Source organism: Diabrotica undecimpunctata, chromosome 4 (genome assembly GCF_040954645.1).
Source record: "Diabrotica undecimpunctata isolate CICGRU chromosome 4, icDiaUnde3, whole genome shotgun sequence".
In the NCBI taxonomy this organism is placed as follows: domain Eukaryota; kingdom Metazoa; phylum Arthropoda; class Insecta; order Coleoptera; family Chrysomelidae; genus Diabrotica; species Diabrotica undecimpunctata.
This window is the reverse complement of record NC_092806.1, coordinates 94,768,926-94,796,338: the sequence shown is the minus strand read 5'-3', so window position 1 is coordinate 94,796,338 and position 27,413 is coordinate 94,768,926. Positions and strand designations below refer to the sequence as shown.

The following is a 27,413-nucleotide window of genomic DNA, read 5'->3' as shown; positions in this document are numbered from 1 at the left end:
ATTTGAATAAACTGGTCTGGTACATAAATTGGTCTTGATTTGAGAGAATATGTAACCTAAAAATGATATTTTTTGAGTTTATAGCTGATCCGTCTATGGATATTATTCATTTCATACCTGTTTTCAATAACAGAATGTGTGAAGTCTCCCTCTATTGGGTGTGGCCAACAATAAGGAACTTATGGTAATTTCTCTAATCTGGAATTTCTGTACTGCATAAATGACTGTTGCAATCAAAAATCTAAAATAAAGACTATTTTTAAATTAAATAAGAAGCAAAGGTTGCATTGATTCTTATTCGGGATAAGGAAAGATATATTAAATTCTGTGTTGAACATTTCCAATAAATACATTTGTTAACACAATTCCTATGTACATCTGTAACACTTTTAATGCCATCGATAAAATCCCCGGCAGTCTGTGCCCTTAAGTAATAGCTTTAAATTTTTGGAATTGATTGAATATAGTCTCAGATGTCATTTTTTATATTAGAATCTATTTTACGATGTTTACTATGCTTGCCCCTTCTGTCTTTACTTACTGGTCCAGCTGAAGTTCGTTTTTTATTACTATATCAATTGATCTATCATTAATGTTAGATTCTGACTCAGTGACTAAAGTAGAAGATTATTCTGCTAAAATTAATGGACGTTTTGAAATTGAATCAGCTACAAAGTCCGTACACTATACTGAAAGTACTGACCTAGTGGAAGATGATGAGCTCGATGAAAATGAAGAACTATTTGATGAATAACTAACTATTTGTTGAGTATGACGAACTGCTTGATGAAGATGAATCAAAATCATAATTTGAATCTTTAATATTATTATTACTATTACAATCTTCCAGATCAAAGACCGTGACTTGAAATCTGCAGTATGGCTGCTTATATTTTGTTGGGTATTGGTAGGGAACGATTTTATATTTTGTTCAACAACATCGAAATCATTGAAGTTTTGAAGATTTTTAAAAGCTAAACAGTCTTCTTCATTTTCTTTCTCATGTTAGCTTTTCACTAAATGTTTTTTCGCGTAAGAATCAGTATAGCATTTGAACGTAGGATCTATTTTCTTTATGCTGAAGTAAGGAAACAATGATGATGAATCTGCTTGTTTCTCTGGAAAGGGAATTTCTTCCCTGCAATCATTTTCTATTTCGTTAATTCCATTATTTTGATCGCTGCATAGGGGTTCACTTTCCACAAAATCTTTCGTGATATCTAAAACATTATAAGTAAGATTTGCTACATTAAGATCTGTCTTCTTTTTATAAGGAGAAGATAATAAGTACTCTTTTGGTTTCTTCTTAAAATGAATTTCTTTCAAGCATTCATTTTCTACTTCGTCGTTTTGTTTATTTCGATCGATGCATGGGGCAGCCTGCATTATACGACTTGTCCTTGAACTCATTTTATCTGTAAAAACAAAATACACTGATGACTAGAAAAAAGGTAATATGTGATGTATTATAGAAAAAGAGCATACTTGCATACTTATAAAATTCCAAAATTAACTGTATTAACTAAAAAGAAATCATACGTTGATCGTTAACCCTTAACTGGTGAGGTGCATAATATGTTGCGTACTTGGTGACGTGGTGCCTTAGCGGACCCCATTTTTGAAATAATGTTTATCGGATTATTTTTTTATAAATTGAATAATTGATTACATATTGTGTATTTACATATTACTTTAAACTACAAATACAAAAATATTACATTTTAAAGAGCTAACTTGATTATTACATGATTATTTAACACATTCTGAATAAAACCCTTTATTTTGACAAATATATACTTTATTAGTAACTAAAATAAATTTGTTGAAAATTTTAACAGTTTATCTTCAAAAATTAAAAAATGAAAGTATATTCTTATAAAAAAAGTTAAAAACAATTCTAAAAAATAATATTTATTAAGAAATGACACTTGATCTATTGGACCAAATTCACAACAATCCTTGCATAATTTTTCTGTACATTCGGCACATATTGGCGTATTACAAAATGTACAAGAGAATATAGTTTTCTTGTCTTTGGACCTGGGACACTTTTTACAGCGTTTTCTTTTGTTTAAAATGTTTTCATCCATAGCAATGAGCAATGAAATTTGCAAGTTTTTTTCTATAGAAATTCGGAGTTCTCGTGACACCCGTGTGTTCTCGATTCCTCTAAAAGTTGAGGTTTTACGAGAGAAAATGCAAGATCTTTGATAAACTGAAATCTAGATTTGTTTTCACTATTTTTTGTGCATGTATATAAAACATATGAATTCACCGAAGAAATGTTTACGAGCTGCAAAAAAATCGCCATCGGCCACCTTCGAGTTCGTCTGCTTGTCGAAAAAGTAGCACATTTTTGGTCCTTTAGTGGAGTTATAAAAGGAAATTATTTCTTCTTTTCCAGTGTCTGCTTCAGTAGCCTTGTTTCTATGCATGAAAGAAATCATTATAACTGCCTTATTCTTTTTTGGAACATAAGACAAAAGTGTTTTATTAGATGTACCTAAATCCATATAAGGATGAGTTTTCAGCTCTATTTTTTGACGGCAGAAATTCAATAGGTATCTCCCTTTTATTCTTTTTTAGCGTTCCAACGTAAGTTAACTTTTTCTCTAATAATTTATCAACAACTTGAATGGAGCTGAACCAGTTATCTGCAGTTATATTTCGATTAGAACCATAGATCGGTTTACATAACTGCAAAACAGCTTGAGTTGGAACTGATAATTGCTTTTCATCTATTGTTAGTTCTTGACAATCATTACCTCTTCCCGAATAAATATACGCGTTGAATAGATATGATGTACGAGCGTCACAAAAGGCCATAATTTTGATGCCATATTTATTAGGCTTATTGGCCATATATACTTTAAATCTACATCTGCCTCGAAAGCCAATAAACATTTCGTCAATACAAGCCAAATCATGCAAGCAGTAGTTTTCTTTAGAGTTTTCAACAATTCTACTGAAAATCCATGATATTGCTTCTGTCTTATCTGTCTTCTCTCTTTCTTTTCGACTATCAGCACAGTCGAATCTCAAAGATACCAACAAAACTTGAACCCTTTTTTGTGCAATTGTACACCGAAGAATGTCCCTCCCAGTTCCGTCTGTGGTATAAAGACTATCAAGATCTTGTATTCTTGCAAGTGCCAGTTTCTCATTTGTCCTTCTCATTATTTCAAAGAGAACATCGTCTGTAAAGATACACTGCCAAAGAGTTAGTGGTGTTGGATTTTCTAAAGCCCTCGCACTACTTTTGAGACTAGCAAGTTGCCTGAGTAGATTGGCAGCAGGAGTTTTTGTATGAGTTCTATGAGCAGGTTCCCTTGCCCATTTGTATCTGTTCCTCCCATAAAAGGCTCTTCTTTCATTAGTTGCTTGTTCTTCTTCACTACTCTCAGAAGAAGACTGTTCCATCACCGTTATATTCTCATCATTGATTCGTTCGCTTTGCTCTGTGTCGGAATTAGAGTCGTATAATTCTGCTACATTATTTGTTTCCTCTTCTGTATCGCTATCTAAATCGCTAAACCACTTCATAACAGTCTCCTCAAAATTGGGATCGTTGTAGGATACTTTTTTTGATGACTCACTAGCCATTTTTCTACAAAAAAACAGTAATTACATAATTATCTACAAAATAAAAAAATTACACTTACGGTAATGTGGTGCCTTCACGTACCCCAGCAAATATTTAACACGAAATAAAAGTAAAATAATAATTCACACGACGCTCTTCTCGCAACAGCTCTCATAAAACTGCTTGAACGAGGCATTCCTAAACGAGTCTGGCGATAGATAACCGTAACCTTGAGATATCACCAATATTTGGTAAAGGTGGGGTCGTGTATGGCCCCACCTCACCAGTTCAGGGTTAAGCCTCAAAAATTACATTTAGAGATGCAAATAATAGCCTTATTCGCAGTACAGTCTCAGACTAGTTCTGGATTGCTCCGTAAACGAGACTATTAATTCTAATATGTACATACATAAATAGATTTTTTAGAACTCACCGAAGAAAATAGTGTTATTCAAAAATACCACATTTTTTGGCGGAAGTCAAGTGATAAAACTAAAAGATATTCCTATGATTAGAGTAACAATTCAAAATATTATGCTCTTACTTGAAAAACACAAAACAAAAGTCTAAACTCTTCTAAACTAAACACCAATAACTACTAACATGGCAGTTTTTGGCGGATATAAAGTGGAAATATTAGCAAATATTCCTATAATGGGAATAGTAACTCGAAATGTTACCCTTTTACTAGGAAAACACGAAACTAAAGTTTACAACATTTCTAAATTAGACAGTAATAACTACATTTATTACAATTTACCTCGGTAGTGCTGCGAAGTACCGCAATATATACAACTGCGTTTTATTAATGTTTTCATCGGAATATGCCGATGAACCTGTTCCGAGGAATAGTGATTCTTTCGTCATCTAAGCAATAACGATTGAATTTAAATTATTACTAGTTTCATAGGAGATAGTGCATTAGATAAATGTACTATCCATTCCTGTAGAAAAGTAAAGATAGAAAAAAAGTTGACCTATTACTTTTCTTCGAAACGTGCGATATATTTTTGTGATGATTGATTTTGTACTGTTCAAAGCTAACATCAAGACTTCTTTTTTTTGTTTTTCTTTATCAGTTGCCTTTTTTGAGGAGCTTCTACATATACAACACATGTCCTGTTCACTACACCACCAATTGGTTAAGACATGTAGTAAGCCTACAAGCAACATCATCCTACAGGCTACTACCACAATCAACATGATCAATGTAATGTCTACAATCAATCTTTCAGTTTTAATTTCACAATCAACCGAAAGTCTTCAATAGCTTCAAATATGCATAGACATATAATACAAGATAGACTGATACACCATTTTTCAAAGTAAAAACGTTGCACGTTACAATTTATATAAGTGACGCCACTTATATTTAAAATTTCTAGAACGCCAATTTTAGAGTTCAAATTTTCCTAACACAGCTAATAATACGAAACCTATACGGAACTGCTCGATCTTTCATAAACGTCAACATGGTATAATAATCAGAAAAATGTAATTATTATTATATTGGGAATTTTAGAATTATATTGATTGAATAACCAAAAGCATTTGTTATTATTAATAATATAAATTTTATGAAATAACTCTTTAAGTCTAATATTCCACAAAATAATAATTTTAATTAAATAGATTAGACAATTGTACGCAACTGATATGGGAACACTTCAAATTTTAATAACAGTTCAAGCGTATGACAAAATTGTTTAAAGTGTTGCCGCTTTTTTAGAGTAAGAATTTTGTTTATGTCTTGATTTCTTACACAATTTGATCATAATATATTATATATTAATAAATTGTATTTATAAATACATATTCAATTGACTTTAATAGCTTTAAAAACTAATTAATGTTGTGTATTGGGATTGTGCTATGTCAAAACAACTAAATAGTCTGTAGAAAGCTGATAAGCTTTCCTATAAGATAGATTATTTTGAACAAGATATTGGCGGGACGTTTTTACTATTAATGCTCTAAAAGAGGTAAGTTTAAAATTTAGAATATATAATTTTGTATTCAAATGTTTTCTTGTGTATTTTAGTGTGTTGCAGTAGTCTTAAAATTAAGTGTATTAACTGTTAATATAACAGTTTGATAAATAGTTGACATTTTAAAAATTCCTCACTTACTAAATATTCTGATGTTTTGGCAACGCTGTGGGGTGCTGACGTCGTAAATCTTGAATGACGTGCAATCATTTATATTTTATAGCCCGTTCTCCTAATGCGACAGAGTAAACTGACGCAAAGCAGTACCTACTTGAAGTTTATAGTATAGTTACATAATTAAGGTGTCGTTTTATTGTTACAACCTAATTAAAGATTAATAAAAGTTGAGAGTTGAAGAATAAAGAGAAACATGACACAATACGTTAAAATCTTATATTTAAGTTACTTGGCAGTTTATTTGGGTGGGTTTTAAGTGTTTGGTATTATTAAAGAAAAACGTCTTATTTGTAATTTGAGTTGAACTGGTGTTATTTTTTAGATTTTAGAAATATTACATCAATCTTGTCCAAGATCATATTTTTTAATAAGAACTGTCTCCCATTATTTTTACAAGAAGAAATTATTCAGTTCAAGTTTTAAATTTTTTGTTTGAAATAAACTTTAGATTTCAGAATAAGTATTTATTTAGTATGTTTGCAAATTTATTTTTAGTATCAAGTTATTTAAAAATTAGATTTTTAGTATCTATAGTGTAAAAGAAAGAAACAGTAAACACAAAGATAATTGCAAATAATTTATTTGATAAAATAAATAGACCATTTACATTTTTTGCAAATATAATAAAAAATAAATTAAACTAACAATGAAGAATATCCTTGAAGATCATGTTCTTTCAATAGCGCAGGACCAGCTACTGGTACATGTTGTTTTAGCAGAACAGGTTGGTGCACAGCTACTTGTTCTTTGACAAGTACAGGCTGAGGTACTGCCACTTGTTGTTTATAAAAGACCGGTTGTGGTACAGCAACTTGTTGTTTCACGAGGTATGGTTGAGGCACATGCACCTGTTGCTTAACGAAATAAGGTTGTGGAACATGCACTTGTTGCTTAACTAGTACTGGTGATGGTACAGGTACTGGTACTGGTTTAGCTACTTCAACTGGGTATGGCTGTGGTACTCCTACTTTATATGGTACTGGTACTTCTACTCTAACGGGAACCTGAACCGGTACAGGCACTGCCTTCTCCACGGGAACAGGCACTTGCCTTTCAACTGGTACAGGATATGGTTGAGCAACATGAACGGGGACGGGACGATCTACTGGAAATGGTACAGCGTGAGGTACAGGTACAGGTATCGGTCTATCCACTGGCACAGCATAAGGTTGACGAACTGGAACACCTACTTTCTTGGTTATAGTTGTATGGGAAGATTGTCCCAAATCGATTAGCGGCAAATCTAATGGGACTGATTTAATGTTCAAATAGGGAGATGCTAACAGTGTGTGACGTTGTAGTCCGCCTAGCGAAAGACCGTGGTTTAGGCCGCTCTGCAATCCAACTGGTGATGATAGGGCCAGTGGTGAGACCAAGGAGTGGACATTTCCTTCCAACACTCCACGTTTTTCAGTTACTTTAGTTTCTTTAGCGTATGTAGATGATACCAAAATAAGTAGGGAGACCTGAGCAAAAAATCAAAGGACATATTAAATATTATAACTAACTGAATTTTTAAAATTATTTTCAGATTTATAATTAGTTCAATGTGTTGCGCTAAACTAATTTAGACTGCATTAAAAATAATATATTGTATAAATAATATATCTTACCAGGATCTTCATGATGTTTATCATATAAGTCTTGACCTAAAAGTAATACTGACTTGATGTTTCTTCGATCCTTTTATACCATGCTAAATAAACAATAAATTTAAAATTTCAACATTTTAATGTAACATCATATATATTTTAGGAACTAAAAATAGTTTTATATAAGCGACAAAATCTCAAGATGACCTACGCAATACTGCTACCAAATTAAGAAACTTATTCAAATTAATTATAATCGATAAACGATATTTACCATAAGTTCATTCGGAGTTTTTGATACCACATGTTGGTGTTTCTATTTATGTAAAGATGCTAAAACAATATTTATACAACGAAAAAATGAGAATCGTAAAAATTGGTAGTCGGTTAAAACTAAAGTTTTGTAAAGGTCGGAAAACTATTTATTAATTTTATTAATATATCTATATTTTAAACCAAACTTAATATCCAAACATATGTGTAACATATATTACCAAAATAAATACTTACAAGATATTCAAGATAGCAATTCCTAGAAACAAGGAACCAAAAAAAAATTAATAACGGAACCCTACAGTGCAGAATAATTTGTGTCGATGTTACTTACGCATTACATGTCCCATGTTTTCAAGTTTGCCTCGTTTTATACCTATGCTTATTTCGCAGTCCTTTTTCATTCTTTGTAAGACCTTATTATTAGTAATTCTGTCCATCCAATAGATTATTAGTATGCGTCTGTAGCACCACATTTTAAATGCTTTAAGACACTCATCGCATCGATGCCTCGGACAAAGTCCACGATACCACTCCGTATAAAAAAACGAAGAAAACATAACATCTCAGCAAATGGACCTTAATTGGGTGTTTTTCTCAATCCGTACTTTTGTTTTTTTTGCAATGTTAATGTGTTCTTGTACTCCTTTGTTGTGCACTTTACTTTGATTTTCTTGGAATAAGTATATATAGTCATTCTCGACTATCTGCGAAGATAATGGTATTATCTGCGTAACTTATGTTGTTTACTCGTTCGTCGTTTAATAGTATTTTTCTTTTACATCTGCTAGGGCCAAATTCATTATATGTTCTGATTATACGTTATTGAGTATTGTAGACAGCACGCATCTCTGCCGTACTCAGCTATATATTGGTGTTTCTAATAATTGCTCTTGCTTATTCTGTACCATTTTCATTATTAATTGTATTTCCAAAGCCTGGTCCTTCATGTATCGTTTCAAGTCCTATCTTAATCCACTTTTTTATTAAAATTCCTGCCTATAATTATTATCTAAATGATAATAAACAGCTTCTCTTAGATACCTACACGCTAAGAGTGACTTTAGTTGCCCATATACACACACAAAATTTAATAATTCTTAAGTGATTGCAATTTTCACTGACATTACTTTATTACTCATTTTGACATGTTTTACTATTTTCTCGTTCTCTTTTTACTACTTTATGTTTCATATTTCTATTAGTAATTAAACCTACATTATTCTAAGAGTTACTTTCCTTTCATACCAAAATTTGTATTTTCTACTTAGTTGTTGCACTCTTTGTCCTTTTTACTTTTTCTCTGGAATACAGGAAATTTGTGTCCCTTTTTACCCCACTTAGACAGTGTTTCTACTCAGAATATTTTAGTTTAGGAGTGTAGCTTACTACCAAAGTGCATAATTGCAAGTTGATTTCACACACTTTGCTGTTTTTTAATCCCTTTGGAGCTATTTTATTGCAATTGGCTATATGTGTCTCTGATGTTGGCTACGAAAGGGGGTATTGTTGCTGTCAAAACGATTAGGAACCTGGGTTGTTATTCCATTTGCCAATTGTGATTGGCTTCTCACAGTTGTTTTTGTTACTTTGTTCTCGTAGATATTATATTGACCTCCTAACCACTTAAGCTCTGCCACGGACTAGGAAACTTTTCCTTAATGGTTTTGTCACAATTGATTTTCCCGAAAAATACACAAAACAATAACATATACAAAATATATAAAACTCTCCTTCTGTAGATTTAATTCCGCTGTTTGCTGTCTGATTCACGACCATGAAAGTTTTTACTTCTCGCCTATTCCCAGTTTTGTGAAACTAGCTACTGACACCAAATTTTCTTGCCATATCTGGCAACTTTTACGTACGGCGATGCAGTTATCAGCACGTGGAGCTATACGTAACAGTTAACTTCCTTCTGAAAACTAGTTGCTTCTGAGGACCAGTTGCTTCTTAGGACCAGTTGCTTGAAATCACCTTCAGTCTATGACTGTCGGTCATAGACTGAAAAAGGAGAGCAATATATATTATCAATAAAATTACAAAGGATACAATGATATAGCCATATAATAAGGAAATAAAAGATAAACCGAGTAAGAATAGAAAAGATGAAGAAACAGATACCAGATAGAATAAAGTAAGGGGAAGCCCTATGTAAGACGGAAATAGCAAAAGTCCATTATTAACTTTATTATTATTACTTTTTATTGTAAAATTGAATATAAAAAATTTATAAACAAAAATAACTAAAAACTTTGGAACAAATATTTTCTTATGTGCCTTATAACTTTTTTTCTGGTAATTTTACAATAAAACAACATCAAAGCAATATTAAAGAGTGTTTTTAAGGAATAAATTTCACTACAAATGTCTATAATTTCAATATTTTTTCTGGGTTTTACAGCGCCTTGAAGTTGACCGGGTTCATGATTAATCGTAGGAATATGATAAAAGCAAACATTAGACATATTAGTATATATATATTTAGGGATTCTACAGTATTCACTGCCTTCCCTCGCTCAACCGTTTCCATCTCTCTCTGTTGTTCCATTCTCCATCGTTTAGTCCTTTCTTACTCATGGCGTCGTCTACTTCGTTCCTCCAGGATTTTCGGGGTCGTCCTCTTTTCCTCCTTCCTATGGGGCTCCATTCGGTTATTCTTTTTATCCATCTGCTATCGCTAGCTCTTCTACATGTCCATACCACTTTAGTCTTTTTTGTTCTATATATGTTAGTATGTCTGTTTCTATTGATGTTCTTTGCTTTATTTCGTCATTACTTCTCCTATCCATTCTTGTTACTCTGCAGCATCTTCGCAGGCATTCCATCTCTGTTTTCTTGTTTATGATCCAATTTTCGGCCCCATATGTCATAATACTTCGCACTAATGTTTTATAAATATTAGTTTTTTATTATTTATTTTTTATTTACTTATATATTATATTAAATCAATTAGTTTTAGTGTCGACCAGACCGAATCTGATCCAGACACAGTCATCATCCGTTCTGCTCTTGCTACATTCCAATCCTGTGATGATTTGACTGTTATTTTTCTTATCTTACACACAGCATTAGAAAGAATGCAGTCCAATGTTGTGTATCCAAAGTGACCAATTTTTTTAAATTTAAAAAAAAATGTAAGTCGCATCAATTATACTGTCCTTCAAGTTTTATATATGGCGACGCCATTAGAGAGAATTTGCTGTTTTTCCATGCTTTTCTAGGATGCGATACAATATCAGCCGCTTACAAGATCGGCAAACTTAAATTCATTAAAATTTTACAGAAAAATTTTAAATTACCTAGCGGAACAGCATTATTTCTCAATAAGAAAGCAGGGTGTGCCATCTTTGCTTATTATCGTTGGCGAATTTTTTTTCATCATAGCAATACATAAAAAGGTAGACCAACAAATCTGTGAAAATTATAGAGGAATAACGTTACTAAATACAACATGTAAAATATTGACATCAATAATAAAATGAAGGTTCACACTAAAGATCACAAACATGGGACAATACCAATGCGTATTCACAGAAGGAAGATCTACAATAGATGCAAAACATACAATAAAATAAATAATGTAAAATGCAAACGAATATAAATTAGAATTGGAAATGTTATTCATAGACTTCAAACAGGCATTTGACTTAATTAAAAGGAAAGGATTAATAATAGCACTTAAAAAATTTAAAATTTAATACAAACTTATAAATAAAGGAAATCTAAGAACAAAAGGTGGTCAAATAATCGCATATGCAGATTATTTGACTATTACTATTATTTCAAATAACAGAAAAATAATGAAAGAAATGCTAGAATAAATAAAAGAGAAAGGGTAGGTAATGGGAATATGATTAAATCAACAAAAGACAAAAATATTAAGATTAGGGAAAAAGTAAATGAAAGAAAAAATCAAAATAGAAAGTTCTGAGTTCTGAGAAGAAGTAGAATACTTTAAATACTTAGGAGATGCAATACGCAAAACCGGAGAAAGGAAGTCTAAAAAAAATATTAGCAGCGAATAAAGCTTATTTTGCAAACAAAACATTACTTAAAAGCAAAACACTGACTAAGAAAACTAAGATGATCATTTATACCACCATAATTAGGCCAATATTATTATATGCAGGAGAAACAATGACGATGGTCAAAAAATATGAAGAAGACTTAAAAATATTGGAAAGAAAGATTATGATAACCATACTAGGACCAATCAGAACAGAGCAAAATGAATATAAAAGAAGAACAAATGCAGAAATTAAGGAAGAACTTAAGGAAGACATCGTGGCTAAAATAAAGCAATGCAGAGTTAGATGGTAAGGTCGCATTTGGCAAGCAGGAGATGAAGCAGTGACAAACGGAATGATAAAATGTAATGCAGGAGGAAGAAAGAGAAGGGAAAGACCAAGATCAAAGTGGCTACAAGAAGTTGAAGAAAACCTTTAAAGGGCAGGAGTTAGAGAATGGAGAGGAAAAACTAGAGGTAGGAAAAAATGGAGAGATATCGTCAAGAAGATCAACAATTGGGGTATATAGCATTTATATATATATATATATATATATATATATATATATATATATATATATATATATATATATATATATATAATAAATATTTATATATATATATATATATATATATATATATATGTATATATATGAAAATTACTTAGTTTTCGGGAAGAACTGCGTTGAGAATTTATTACTCGACGTTTTGGCTCCCATTTTGGAGCCATTTTGAAGAGTGATACGGTTCCGTTCGAGTTCGGGGTCTCAATCTGCCTACTCCTGAGTGTCGAGTGACTATTTCCTATTATTATGTCCTATTATATATATATATATATATATATATATATATATATATATATTTATATAATAAGAAACTAAGCCTAATAGTTCAATTTTTTTTCTATTCTTACGAGTATTCTAGAGTCCGGTAAATTTCGAAGTGCTGTAACTCCCAGAGAAATTAATGAAATTAAACAAATTTGAGAATTAGTGAAAATTATTTTTTTAAAAACCTTTTATTATATTGCTATGAGTTCTTTATATTACCATATTATTATACCATGAAAATTTGTTCAAATATTTTTAGTTATTTTTGTGAATAACTTTTTATTTTTTATTATACATTAAAAATTTATATAAATTAAGTTGTATTTAATTTTCTACAAAAAATTTTTAATAACATTTTATGTAGGGTTGCTAGTTTACGGGATACAGCGCGAAAACCCTTTGCGCCCCTTATTTCAAGATAGCGAGTATTCACGGACCCGGTTAACTTCTTAGCGTTGTAAAATCCAGACAAAATAATAAAATTAAACAAATCTGTAGTAAAAACTATTTTCTGAAAAAACCTCCTGTAATGTTTCCTTATGTCATTTTAATAATAACCAGAAAAAAAGTAATAAGGCCCAAAAAAAAGTTCTTCAATAATTTATAGTTATTTTTTTTTAATAACTTTTTTATTTTCCATTTTACGATTAAAAGTAATATAAATTAAGTTGTATATAATTTAATTTGTTACAAATAGATACAGCGCAATAACCTTTATCCTTCTTTTACCAAGATGGCTGCCAGGGGACAAGGGTCCGACATTTAATCCCCCAACACATAAAAAAAATTAATTGCGCCTTTAATATTTACAAGCGCTTAGATATTTATGTATTGCATTTATTTTACTAATATTATAACATTATTCTATTGTCAATTATTAATTTTACTTGAAAAATTATACAGAAATGAGATTTTTAATTTCTACATAATTAGTCAATCGAATGAATATTTATTATGAAGCATATGTTAAGATTATACACAGTTATTTCTATTTTAGAAGATATTACAAAAAAAATTAATTTCTTTTTCTGTGGAGAAAGAATAAAGGATTTGTAGAATGTATACATTATAAAGGCATATGGTTTGTGGAGGCACATAGTATCCATTACCGAATATTATATAATTATTTGCATTTTACATTTATATTGTCACATCTGGATCAGTGGCGAAACTATTGAATGATTTATAAGTTATAGAAAATATTTCACCTATAAAAGATTAGTGATGAGTTGAAACGGCACCAGTCTTTGGCAATACTTTGTGGATCAACATCATGAAGGTCTTGGTGAGTTATATAATTTATTAATATTGTTCTGAAACTACTTTCTTGTGGCATCTTAATACAATTTATTATTTTGTATTTTGAGAACGATTTTTGAAATGAAATTCGAAACATCGAAATAAACTTAGTTTAAAGTAAAATTGTGACTTATTTACAATAAAAAAAAATTAAAATGTCATTTATTATAATTTAACTATAAATGAAGTTGAACCCATTTTGGGGCAAAATGTTAATGATTAAAAAAAATATTTCTGTTTGCCAAAAAAAAAACAAGTATCTGAAACTCTTATTACGAAAAGGAACAGTAAAAAATAGAAAATTATTTGGTGATATTTTAAAAGTGAATATTTTATATCACAGCATTTGTATATTAGTTTTAACTTCCAACCTATTTTTTATGATATGTAAAATTTATGAACACGTATATATATATATATATATATACATATATATTTATATATATATATATATATATATATATATATATATATGTTCGGCTTAATTTCCGCGGTCAGGTAAATAAAAATTACAAGTTCTCAGGAAAAACTGCACTGGGAATTTAAAACTAGACGTTTCGGCACTCATTTTCAAGTTCGGGGTCTCAATCTGCCTACTCCCCTCACTCGCGACGTACCAGTTCCTTGTTCTGTAGAACATATAATAACCGTCAAATGGCACTAAGGTCTCCATCTGCATACTTCTCAGTGACTGTGGGTTTGTATATCATTGTCTCATTTCTCTAATCATTTCTTAACCAAGTTCGCGAGTTGATGAGAGATGTACAACAAGATGTCAAGATATAGATATGCCGATACTTGTATTACCATTTTCTTACTCTTCGTAAATTTTATTCCACACATTATTTCTTATTACTTATTACTGAGCGCTAAATTTATATTTTACTAAGCGGTATTTTTTTAAGGAGACCAGCGGTTCGTTTTTTGAAATTATTAATTACTCTTATAGTATTGACTTATTGGGACTAATAAAATAATCATATAAAACAATTTCTGATCCGAAAATAGTATGCACGATTGTGGTTACTTAAAGGTTTAAGTGTGTTTAATCTGATTCACTTAAATTTACATCATTAACGAGACTTTGTTAAATAACTTAATAAAATACGTTGTAACCTAACAAAATACTTTGAGACGAACAACGATACGTTTTGTATCAATTGTAATACCTTACACTGGAAGCATTCCAATATTTCCAGGTTAGAGTTTGCAGAATTGGTCTTTTATAAGACCAATGAAGCTTCAATATTACTTTATCTAAAGCACTTTATTGCTCAAATTAGGTTGAAAGTTTCGTTCAGTCATCCAGTAAAAAATAAGTTGATGTCTCAGTTATTTTCTATAAGCTTCAATTTTTTGTTTCCGGTAAGTTAAAAGGCTTGTACAGTACACATTAGAAGAGTAATGTTTGCTTCTTTATACTAAGAGCTGGGCAATCGTCCTTTATATTTGTGAGTAGTACCGGTACTGAATGTTCTCTCATTAATATTGTAGTTTAAGTATTTATATATCTATATGTCAATATAAATTTAAAAAAAAATTTTACTAAAATATGTAAATACTCTTTCTTAATCTAAAAATAAGATCTGCACAAATAATTAGTAATTTTCAATAATCGCTATTTTTGCTTTGCATTGCAGTTTAATTAAATTAGTAAAGAATATTCTCTTTGTAATACTTTTATGCGTTAAAAAGCTTTTAACGCGTAAGTTAAAATCTTAGTTTACAGTTACAGACTACACTAATAATTTTGTTGTTTTCCTGGACATTGCTACTATCCTTCTGGCAATTCAAAACTTCTTTTTAACTTTTCTTAAAAACTTCATCTCTACAGCATATATCTTGCTTTTTTGCCGCTCTGTCAGTAAGCATGATTCGCTGCCAAAAGTCAGAACAGGTCTATCAACTGCTTTGAAAACTTTCATTTTTGTATTCCCTGATATTTTTTATGCATATAAATTGTTTATTTATGCATGATAAACTTGTAGCGTTTTCTCTACTGTGCTATTGATTTCTGCTTCTGCTTATATTTTTGTTCTTTTATTTTGTATATTAAGTTCTCTGTTTTGTTAATAGTTATCTTCATTTCGTTTTCAGTAAAGACTTCTTTCTATATTTTTAAATTATTTCCTTTTCAGCTTTTGCAATTAGCACCAAATCGTCAGCAAATAGTCCTTCCGAGCTTTATACTCTTCGCAGTATGTTTTACCCTTTATTTTGGTTATAAGTTCTTGTTGTGCATGTCTTAATTATTTCGCCAATAAATATTATAAATAGTGTTTCTTCCTGTGTTAAGACTCGATATGTTGTAAACGAATCTGATGTTGTATTATTACTAGTTACGGCACTGTTGTTCTCATTGTATATTTTTTGTATTATTCTTAGTAACTTGTCCATTTCTTTGTCTATTAGTAATTTTCATATATTTTCTCTTGGTACTTTATCGGAGACTTTTTCTATGTCAGGAAATGCTACGTATATTACATATGTTCTTTTTCTTTTCTAGCGCTTTTTGTGTCATTTATTTTAAAGTTAATATACATATAATCTTGTGTACTCCTATCACTTTTAAATTTAATTTGTGCTTTGTCCGTGTGTTCTGTCATGTGCATAGCAACGTCAATCCTCTGTAGTTATTACATTCTCTCATATCTCCTTTTTTGTACTATTGTACTATTATAGGTACTATTTGTGACACTTTCCAATCTTCCGGTATATCTTAATTTTTCCAAATTTTATTCATTAATTTTAGTAATACTTGTCCTCCATTTTCCCTTTCCCAAGTTTTATAAAATTTCTGTTGTTACTCTAACCACTACAGGATCTGTTCTATACTTCAAAGTTTTATTACTTCTTCTAGTTCTTTCTCGTTTACTGAGTTCTGTGTTAGTTCCCAATATATTATTTTGTTTTCAATTATAATGTCTTGGTTTATATTCTTTAGCCGTTCTTGAAGTGTTGTTTCCACCTTTTAACTTTTTTTTATTTCTGTTATTAATTCTTCATTTTTATTTTTAATGCTGTGTATTTCTTTTTTTGTATTATTTCGTCTTCAGGGTTTAGTCAGCTAGGATGGATCCTATTTGCCTTTTATAAAACGTAGGCATCTTCTCCTAAAACAATGATAATAACAGTTTTACTTATGCCGAGCAATACGGGTACAGTTTTTTTTAATTAAATCACCGATAAACCAAAGCAAATCGAACCAAACCAATAAAAAAAAAATTGGACTTGTCCGAATTGGAAACAGCGACTCTAGAAATAGATATGCACATTGGAAAAGGCCTTCACCATATTGCCATTGCTGAGTTCACCATTTCTCCCATTTACCATGGGTGAAATGATTAACCCTTTCAGTCATGCTGGGTATAATTGTACCCATTAATTTGAATGCATATATAATTCTACAGGAATCTGCAACTTAGGCAAGTTTATCGAAATCTATATTCTATAAGTACTATACTTCTGCATTTTGTACCTAGATGGCGCATGGATGGTTTTGTGCTATAAGAAAATTAATGTCAAAAGCAATATGTCGGCAATTGCATTGTTCATAAGAGGTAAGTGTACTTGTTTCTTCAAATATTAGTTTGAATAAAGTCAATCGCCGTTTATATTTCAGTGCAATGTTGAAAGTAGTGTTACTTCTTACTAATTGTGAATATATTTTATTGAAATTAGATTTTTTTCAAATATAGAAGTGTGCTTTAAATTCGATGGGCACAATTGTAGCCAAAATGACTCAGTGTTATTTTTTGTTTCAGAGTAAAATGCCTCCAAAAAAGTATTTAACTGAGAAAGAACTCCTGGAAGAGCTGGAAAAACTGTCCGACATAGAAGGATTTGTTAGTGATGACGACAGTGACTGCGAAGAAAAAATACAAGTAAGACAGAGAGTTGAACATATGATAGATGATGTCTCAGAAAATCAAAACGAATTGGAGGACGAGGAAGAGGATAATGAGGTAGAAAAGGAGGATGATGATGAACAGGGCGAAAACGATGGTAACTATGATAACTTCATTACTCTGAAAAAAAATGTAAAATGGTTACAGAATGTTCAATATCTAACACGACAATTACCTAATAAAATAACACAGATTTCTAATGAAAACTGTTCTGAGGAATATCCAGTTACATATTTTATGAGATATTTTCCCGAAAGTATATTCGAAAATTTCGTTCAATATACGAATATGTATGCTTTGCAAACTGGAAATGAGAAATTTGTACCGTGTAATCTACAAGAAATAAAATCATTTTTTGGCCTTAGTATTCTAACAGGCTGTCTAAAATTTCCAAGACTGCGAATGTATTGGGACAGATCTTTAAAAATTGATATTTTTTCGGACACAATGACATTGAATCTTTATTTCAAACTTCGCACGCACATACATTGTGTTGACAATCTGGAAACCAGACAGAGCGACGACAAACTGTGGAAAGTTCGACCAGTTTTTGAATCAGTCCTAAAGAGATGTAGAGAACTGCATATAGAAACCAATATTTGCATAGACGAACAAATCATGCCTTTCAAAGGGAGATTGTCTATAAAACAATACATCAAAAATAAGCCTAATCCATGGGGAGTGAAACTGTATTTATTAGGTGGTGAAAGTGGACTAATTTACAATTTTCTAATCTATCAAGGTAGTACCACAGAAATAGAACCTTCCAATTTGAAATATGGACAAGGTGCAGCTATCGTATTGCAATTAACAAAAGGACTTGAACCTAATAAGCATGCATTGTACTGTGACAATTATTTTACGAGCTATAATCTTTTACAAATTCTCAACCAAAAATCAATACTTGTTGCTGGTACTGCGAGGATCAATAGATTTTCTAAACCACCTTTAACTGATGTAAAAGATTTTTCAAAAAACCAGAGAGGATCAACGGAACAAATTATCTCTTCTGATGGAATTGTAGTAACCAGATGGTTAGATAACAAGTCAGTAATAATGGTATCCAACTTCGTTGGAGTTGGTACAGAAGATGTTGTAAAACGTTGGAATAAACAAACAAAATGTTTCATTGACGTAAGTCGACCCGAAGTTATACAAAAGTATAATAAGTCCATGGGTGGCATAGATCAAACAGATGCTCTTAATGCGTTTTACAGAGTAAAAAACCGTTGCAGAAAGTGGACTGTTCCACTAATCTTCCATACAGTTGACATGGCCCTAACAAATTCATGGTTAGAATATAAAAAAGATATGCATACTTTAGGAATTCCAAAAAAAGATATCATGGACCTTCTACACTTTAGGATGAAAGTTGGTGAAGCCCTCATAAAAGTCAACTCTTTCAATAACCGAAAACGGGGAAGACCTTCAAGCGGTACATCTAGTCCAGTAGTAGCTGAAAAACGCCAAAACATTGAAATTAGACCTCTTACTGAGGTGCGATTAGATATCATTAGACATTTTCCAGAGCACCCTCAGCTACCTTTACCTTTAAGATGTAAAAACCCTGGTTGTATAGGAAAATCAAGATGAAAATGTCAGAAGTGCAATGTCCATTTGTGCCTTCAAAAGGAAAGAAATTGCATTTTTATGTTTCATATGCGCTAGTTTTTTAGATTTGTTAAGTACTTTTGGGTACAAATGAACCCATAATAAATTTTTTTATGTATACATGCTATATTTTTATTAATGTCCAAAAAGTGTTATATTATGAACTGTTTTAAGTACATTTTAACCAAAAAATATTTTTTCGTTCGCTGAAAAAAAAAGAGGTACTGAAAGGGTTAATAGCACGGCAAGAAATTTACAACAATAGAGGCAACAATTTCCAGGTTATGTTTAACAGTCTAAGAAGGCAGAATGTATCGAAAAATACCTCGCTGATGAAGCTATTTTAAGCAACGTCTACAAATATGCATGTATTGTATAATAACTATTGAGCACCGGAAACAGTTTTGGACAAGTTATTTACGGTTTTTAAAACGGGGCTGGTTTCACAACGTGCTCGCTGCATACATGATAATAAACTTTTGGATATAGATTTACAGACATCTGTGTACCTGGAAAAGAAATAGAGCATTCCACCATTTTATCGGATTCACCATATCACCCTTAATAACGTCATTTACAAATGCTTGCAACAAACATAGGTTAATTACCTGTGGACACAATTACGGGAACCTAACGTAAGTTTGGTATTTAGCCCCTTCTAACGGATATGTTTTTGGTGTTTAATTCAATTTTACTCTTCATTTGTTTTGTTTATTGAGTTGCAATTTAGTGGTTTGCTTTCATATAGTAATATCATTATATCCCAGAATATGTAATTTCTTTTGTTACTATTTTTTTATTAGTTTTTTTATTTTGCATATTAATTTCGAATATTTCCGATTATTCTCTCAACTTTTATTCTCCTGGTCACTGTGCTCCTTTCACTACTTAATTTTTATGACAAGTTATTAAAAGAGATACTTTTAAATCTATTATATTTATTTTTATTTAAATCGCCCTACTTATATTTGTGTGTATATTTCTACAGAAGAAATATTTATAAAGAGTTTAATTAGATAAAGAAATGTAATATTTTTAAATTATTCGTAGCTGATTGGGTACGGTTGTTTTGGTATTGGATAAGTTATTTGGAGATGTTGTTAATTGATAATTGATATTACTAGTACAAACATTTTTTAATTTTACTTACTTACTTATTTGTGGCTTTAAACAGCATATTTTGTTTGCTATTTGCGACTTTCAAATCGCCATTTTTTAATAACAGATGCTCATAAACTGTCATCAACTCCTCCATGGAATAATAACATACCAAAAATTAACCTCTCGCTTAATAATTATCACAAAAAAAACCAACAATCAAATTCTGAGGCAATCTTTCCTAAAGCTGGTCAACACAAACTCATATGACGAGATTCTCTACACAGATGCATCTAAAACTAAGACAGGTGTCGGATATTCTGCAACAACTTCAAATAGTATCATTCAGAAGTTCTGCCTTCCACAATCCACCTCTATCCATACAAGAGAGCTGTAAGCCACCCTACAAGCATTAAAAGGCTTATGTAACCAAACTAAACCCAAGAACACTGCAATATGACAACACTTTATAGATTCGGTGTCCTCCATCGACTCTATTAAAAATATTTATTCCGAACATCTATTAGTTCATACCATACATAAAGCAACAAACTGTATCACTTCTTCTGGAACCAACATAACATTAATCTGGATTCCTTCATACGTTGGCATTTTAGGTAATCAAACTGCTGATACTGCTGCAAAAGAAGCAATTGCATCCAAATCATACATCAAATCTATTCAACTAGCATTGGATCTAAAACTACTTTTCAGGTCCCAAATTAAAAAGTTCTGGCAAAACCGATAGAAGAATTCAACATTGAAATTACACAAAATACAACCTACCATCTAAACATTTAAGCTACCTAACCTATGTAGAAGAGACAAATTAATCATTCGCAGGCTAATAATAATTGGTCACACACTGACACATGGACACTTGATGGGTTCGGAGAAATCACCTGTGTGTGAAAAGTGTAGTGAATCATAACCCGTTTAACGTATTCTTACACATTGTGTTAAATACGAGCAAGAACAAAAAAAAATGCTCTATACCATTTAGTGTGATTGTACAGCTTCTTCCCGATATATATTTTCCATTGAATTTATTAGATTTTCCATTCATTCATTTGTCACTCACTACTCACCATAAGTAAGCAGCTTTGCCTTTAAGCATTTGCTTTCATTTGTTTGTTTTATTGATTTGTTATTTGCTTTTGCCGATCTGTTGGGTTGCTTAAAAAGACCATGCATTTTGTTGATAATTAGTTACAAACCTTATCTTCAAAATTGTTCCTCCTGCTTTTTCATCATGTAGAGGATGTCGTCTTTATCTTCTGCTAAAATTATTTGATAATCGACAAACAAAAGTCTATGGATATAGTTGTCGTCAATTTTTACTCCTGTCTGTTTACATGTTTTTTTCAGTTTTTTAAAGGTTTAGTTTTAAAGTTTAAACAAGGTTCGTGACAGGCAGCATCCTTGTAGACGTTCTTTATCGACTTTAGACGGTTTTGAACAATTAAGCAGGACCTTTATTCTCCTCTCATTGTCTTTGTTTATAAAGAATTTATGTAAGTGTCATCGTCTCTGTAATTTTCCATTCGTCGTTAGGAATGAAATATCTCCAGTGTAAAAATATCTTAATTTTACAGGAGACACAAAAAACAGTTCAAGTAAATAGTTATTTAATATTGTATTAAATTAGTATTTTTTTTTCCAATATCGATATTGATTTTGAGGAGAAATTAATTCCTTAAATCAGTACAAAACATTAAATTAATAAAAAAAATAGTATGATATTTTTACGAACACACCCGACAGTATTATTTTTTGTTGATTTTAGTAGAAGTATCGTAAAAGCGATGATGATATTTTTCAATGCCTGATTTAAGGTCTTGCAGAAGTTTGAAACGGTCTTATGATATTTCAGGAGGTGTCTTAAAGAGTTTACATAACCCGACAGGTATTGGCTTTCGCTTCTATGTGGTATTAGCTTCCAGTTATCTGAGTAATTAGTGGTGTGGTATACCTCTCTATTGGGGATATATTTTAATTGTCTCATATCTACAACTTGCGAATTTCTGGCTTTTTTCCAGGTCTTATTGAACGAAAGTTACTGAAAACAGCGCACTTTTTAAAGATTGTAAAATTTACGTTTATAATATTATTCAGATGTTTTGGCCGAGCATGATGCATTCTAGCAATGTAGTCCATCGGTAAATTAATTGGAGGCTAAAAATCAAGTTCTAAAGTTGAATAAGCTGAATTTGCTTTCATGAAAGTATGGCTTTTTTCAAGATATAACTCCTGTATTGTTGGATAGTTAGCACGAATATTATATCATCGCACCATTCCATATATAGTCTGTGCATGTAATTTTTTGTTATGAAACTATTGTCAATGTATACCCTACTAGTAGATGCTCTATAATAGTGTAAAGGAACTTTAGGAATTTCTTTTAACCATTCCTTAATATTCTTTTCTTTGCAAATTTGTCTAATTTTTCTGGGAGTAATCTTGTTTTTTTGCTTGTTGAATGTTGAAATCCTGTAGACTTTTAAAGAACTATCAATTTTATGACTGGCTGGCTTCATTGGGATCCATAGTTTCATTGTGTCTTCTTTCAAATACATTCAAAAAATATAATGCGGCATACCTTGAGATAACTTTCATCTTTAGAAACGGAAAAGTAGTCATAAGCACTCTTCTTTTTGGACCTTTTGTCTCGATTTTGAGTATCTTTTAGGCACCTTTGCACTGCCCTTGTCGAATATGATTTTAAACATAAATTTTATTTAAAAAATTTCTTTATAAAAGGTGTAATAATATAAACCTTGTCGGGCTACATCACAGAACCTTTTCGGAATAACTATTCCATCATCAGTGCTATCTGGATGTACATGTTTAAAGTCACTAAATATGTGGGTAAAAACACTTTAAAAAATGTTGTCTGATTAACTTTGAATTACACTAGAAAGTTACAAAAGAAATTGGTTACAAGGCAATGGATTTTTAACATAATTTCTTTTATGTTTCTACGACGTTAATGTCCAAAATTTGTTAAAAATTTGTAGTTATTCGTGCGTATTTAAAGAATGCGTAATTGAGAATTCCATGGGTCCAAGGAGTTACTAATGTTGAGGTACTTCGTCGCATGTGTAAACAAAATGAATTACTAAGAATAATCAAAGAGAAGCAAATGCAATACTTGGGTCATGTGTTGAGGGGCGAAAGATATGAATTACTTCAAGTTATACTGGAAGGAAAAGTACAGGGCAAAAGATCAGTAGGAAGACGCCAGAACTCGTGGCTGAAAGACCTAAGGAGATGGTTCGACCGCCCATCCGCTGAAATCTTTTGCGCAACAGTTTCCAAAACTACAATTGCCATTTGGATCGCCAACATTCGAAAGAAGACGGCGCCACGAGAAAAAGAAGAATTAAAGAATATCTAAATGATTGTTCTTTTAAACGTTTTGGCGTTATATCATGGCTATATCACTTCTTTACGAACTTGGCTTCTCTGTTTTTTACATTATGTGTCACTTCGCCATTTTCTCTCTTATATTCTAAATAAGATTTGTCTTTTAATATCATGAGCGCATTTTCCTTCTTTCTTTCTAATCTTCCCTTTCTTGGGTTATCTTGTGCTGTTGAAATCATTTCTCTTTCATCCTTTTCTTCACTTTCTGTTAATTCCTCCTGATTGTGTAGTTCTGGTAATTGATTGATACTATTTGTTAACTGTAGTTTTGTTTTTTCACAGCAAGATTTTTCTATGCAACACATTTAATTAATATCCGATATCTATACAACTTCAACCATTATAATTTCCATTTCATTTATTTGTTGGAAGTACGTTTCTTCATCTCTTACCATTGTTTTGAAATTATTGTCAACCCTGGAAATAGGAGTAGAAATTTAAAAATGTTTAGTTTCTTTGTGAAAAATACACCTAAAGGGTGGCACCCTTGAAAACAAACACTACTTACCGAACTATGTCAGTTTCGGTTAAGGTTATTTTGGAACCCATTCCGTCTAGTAATATGTTGTAAATCTCCAAAAACACAAATTTTGCTTTTTTTCTGTTGTAATACAGTAGCTGCAGACGAACTACATATAAAGAAAATAATTAATACTCACTTAATTTAAGCAATAATAAGATGACATCTGTAGTAGTGAATTTTCTTCAAATATTCTTGTCTTGGAAACACTCATTTTGCACTAGTAAATAGCTTCATTGCGAAAATTTAAAGTCAGGAATTTGACAGATAGAAGTATGACATACCTCCAATGTGCAGATATTATAATAGGTAATAGCTTCAATGTGTCTTTTAAGTACATTGAATTTATTTTAGTCCAACAATTAGTAATATGATTACATTGGAATAATTTATTTGTAGAAATTAGTGTAGTTAGGAATCGGTACGTACGTTGGATATTTTTTTAGACTGTAAAATTATTCATAGCAATACAGACTAATTTAAACTCTGAATTACCAGATATTTGCACGTTGGAGGTATTTTATTTCTAATGACGCATTGCTTTCGACAGGTAACATACTTACATATAATTTTTTTTTTTAGGTATGTGTACTCTTTTTATTGGGATTAGTATATGGAGAGACAATAAAAAAATCGGACAAGCGTGGAGTATCTGAAGGCAACCTAATTTCTGTAGATTCTTTAGGAGCAGGACTTAATTTTAGGTCGTTGGGGTCACCTATTTCCCTTTCACATTATGCAGGATCACCTTCCTTTCAACTTCCACTTAATTTAAGATCACTTTCTGGATACTCTCCATCCATATATGGATCTCCATTGGCAGCACATTCTGTTGGTGTACAAGGTTTAAATTTAAGATCATTGGAATCTATCATTAATGTTGGACCTTCAACCCATACCGTCAATACTATTACAAAACAAATCCCGTTTGCTGTGCCACAACCATATGCAGTTCCAGTAGATAGACATATACCAGTACCAGTAGCTCACCCAGTACCAGTTTCCGTAGACCGCCCTTATGAAGTAAAAGTACCACAGCCATATCCAGTTACGGTCGATAGACATGTACCCTACACTGTAGAAAGAGCAGTACCTGTAGAAGTAAAAGTTCCTGTTAAAGTAGAAGTTCCTGTACCTGTTAAAGTAGGAGTACCACAGCCTTATACTGTGGAAGTTCCAAAACCTGTAGCAGTTCCAATACCATCACCAGTCATTGTGAAAGAACATGTTCCAGTGCCGTCTCCTGTAGTTGTAAAGGAACAAGTTTCAGTACCATCCCCAGTAGTAGTAAAAGAACAGATACCAGTACCATCTCCCGTTGTTGTTAAAGAACATGTACCTGTACAACAACCTATCTATGTAAGGGAACAGGTTAATGTACAACAACCATATTTTTTAAAAGAACATGTTCCTGTTGAATCTCCATTGTTATTTAGACAACAACATAATGTGCACCATCAAAGTCCATACTATTTTTAGATAAAATAAAACTGTAAGTTAGTATTTATTTTTAGTTTTATTTTTTTACCTGCTACATATATGGCTCCAAAATTATGTCTGCAAACGAGTTTGCGTTCAGCATTAGACGCAAATCGTAATCAGTAAAATACAATACAAACAAGATAAACAATAAAATTAAAAATAAAATACCTAAAGCTATATTTAAAACTCTAAGATTAGTCAATATGTTTCATAAAAGTTATAGTATAGAGAGTCTTAATCTATCTACATATATAAAAGGCTAGAACTTAGGAAAGAAATCTAAACTACCAACATCTGACATTTCAATCATATTTTGTTCTTGAAACGATAGGTTTAATTAATAATACTAGTAATAATAATTACATATTATTATAATTAATATTATTGGTTACTATAAGATCAGAAGCAAAATAATTTAAAGCTTTATGTTAGTTTATATTTATTTGATTTGTATGCATAATATTAATTACATATATAATATTAATATTACGATTATTTTTTTGCAAAATTGCCAAAAACATTGGTTGTAATTTTAAGGTAAGGTAAGTAAGCATTTTTTGCATTGCAATCCAGTGAATAATATTTTTGTAAAATAGCCTTCCTCGCTTCTGTGTCAAATTTAACATGACAGTTGAGTCGACATTTCTCTTTACATAATAGTCCTGTATTAGCTTCCTTCTTTGCCACAATCTTTCCCGTTTGAGAGCTATATTCTTCTCCCCTCTCTTTAGCAATTGCCGCTTTTCTTTTTTTTCCATTTGTCAGGATTTCTCGGACGAATTTTTGACGTTTTTTCTTTTAATTAAAATACTTTCATTTTAACGATTTCTCTTTTTTGTTTAAAAATGTGGTCTGCAGTCCTTTATTGAAACGAACTATCTGCAGTAATGTGAGTGAAAGTTTCGTTATCTGATTCGTTTGATGATAAGGTTCCACTGCTTTCAGGGTTATACTCACTACCAGAGTTTATGTCTCTATCATATAGAGTCGTCAAATACTGCATGCAAGAAATCTAAAACAAAATGCAAACGTTTTATCTATGAGAAGAAACCCTATTCCTTATGAACTAGTTTGCAATATTAGTATAGTTTACTTACCGCTTTCGTCAGACGTAATTCCGCCAGTACCGTTTAGATTAGATGTATTTGACCTTTCTTCTACAATTTCCTTGCTTGTTCCAGGCTGATCGGCAGTATCTACAAATGTATTTTTAACATTAATAAAATATAGCAACAGTATCGAGCTGCGCAATAGTAGCCTAACTGCATTCATTTTAAAAGCTATTAAAGAAAATGTTGGTTTTAGCAACAACGTCACAATGTTTTGTTTAATTAGAATCTGCAATATTAAACACAAGTTAACTAGCTTCTAGACTATTATTAAAGAAATTTAACTTGCTTTAAAACTTAACACTTAAATGTACACTTGTTACTAGTTTCATTGATTTGATTTAATATTATTTCCTTTTTAGTATTGTTGCATAACCACAACATTCTGCATTTATCTAAAAAACTAATAACTTTACCTACCTTTTTTTTGCAAACACGTTTCTGTTTGCAGTTTTACTAAGGAACATAGAAATGATCCTCTGGGCCACTGGATCATTTTAAACTATAA

The 27,413-nt window shown here is 31.3% G+C and overlaps 2 protein-coding genes across 2 annotated transcripts; one reads left to right on the top strand and one right to left on the bottom strand.

The window, feature by feature from the left end:
* Positions 1 to 6,312: 6,312 nt before the first annotated feature.
* LOC140438316 (uncharacterized) lies at positions 6,313 to 7,462 on the bottom strand. The gene is made up of 2 exons (XM_072527996.1): positions 7,362 to 7,462; positions 6,313 to 7,214 (listed from the first exon to the last, which is right to left on the bottom strand). The coding sequence occupies exons 1-2, from the start codon at positions 7,383 to 7,385 to the stop codon at positions 6,384 to 6,386; spliced, it is 855 nt and encodes a 284-aa protein (XP_072384097.1). The 5' UTR covers positions 7,386 to 7,462; the 3' UTR covers positions 6,313 to 6,383.
* Positions 7,463 to 13,597: 6,135 nt separating this feature from the next.
* Positions 13,598 to 25,821, top strand: LOC140439791 (uncharacterized). The gene is made up of 2 exons (XM_072529930.1): positions 13,598 to 13,737; positions 24,897 to 25,821. The coding sequence occupies exons 1-2, from the start codon at positions 13,726 to 13,728 to the stop codon at positions 25,791 to 25,793; spliced, it is 909 nt and encodes a 302-aa protein (XP_072386031.1). The 5' UTR covers positions 13,598 to 13,725; the 3' UTR covers positions 25,794 to 25,821.
* The last annotated feature ends 1,592 nt before the right edge of the window (positions 25,822 to 27,413 follow it).

Bases quoted from the DNA above. Each gene is read 5' to 3' on its own strand.
- LOC140438316 (XM_072527996.1), bottom strand. From the start codon at position 7,385: ATGATAAACATCATGAAGATCCTG. The intron at 7,215-7,361 runs GTAAGATATATT...TTTTTTGCTCAG, and splicing joins TAAACATCATGAAGATCCTG to GTCTCCCTACTTATTTTGGT.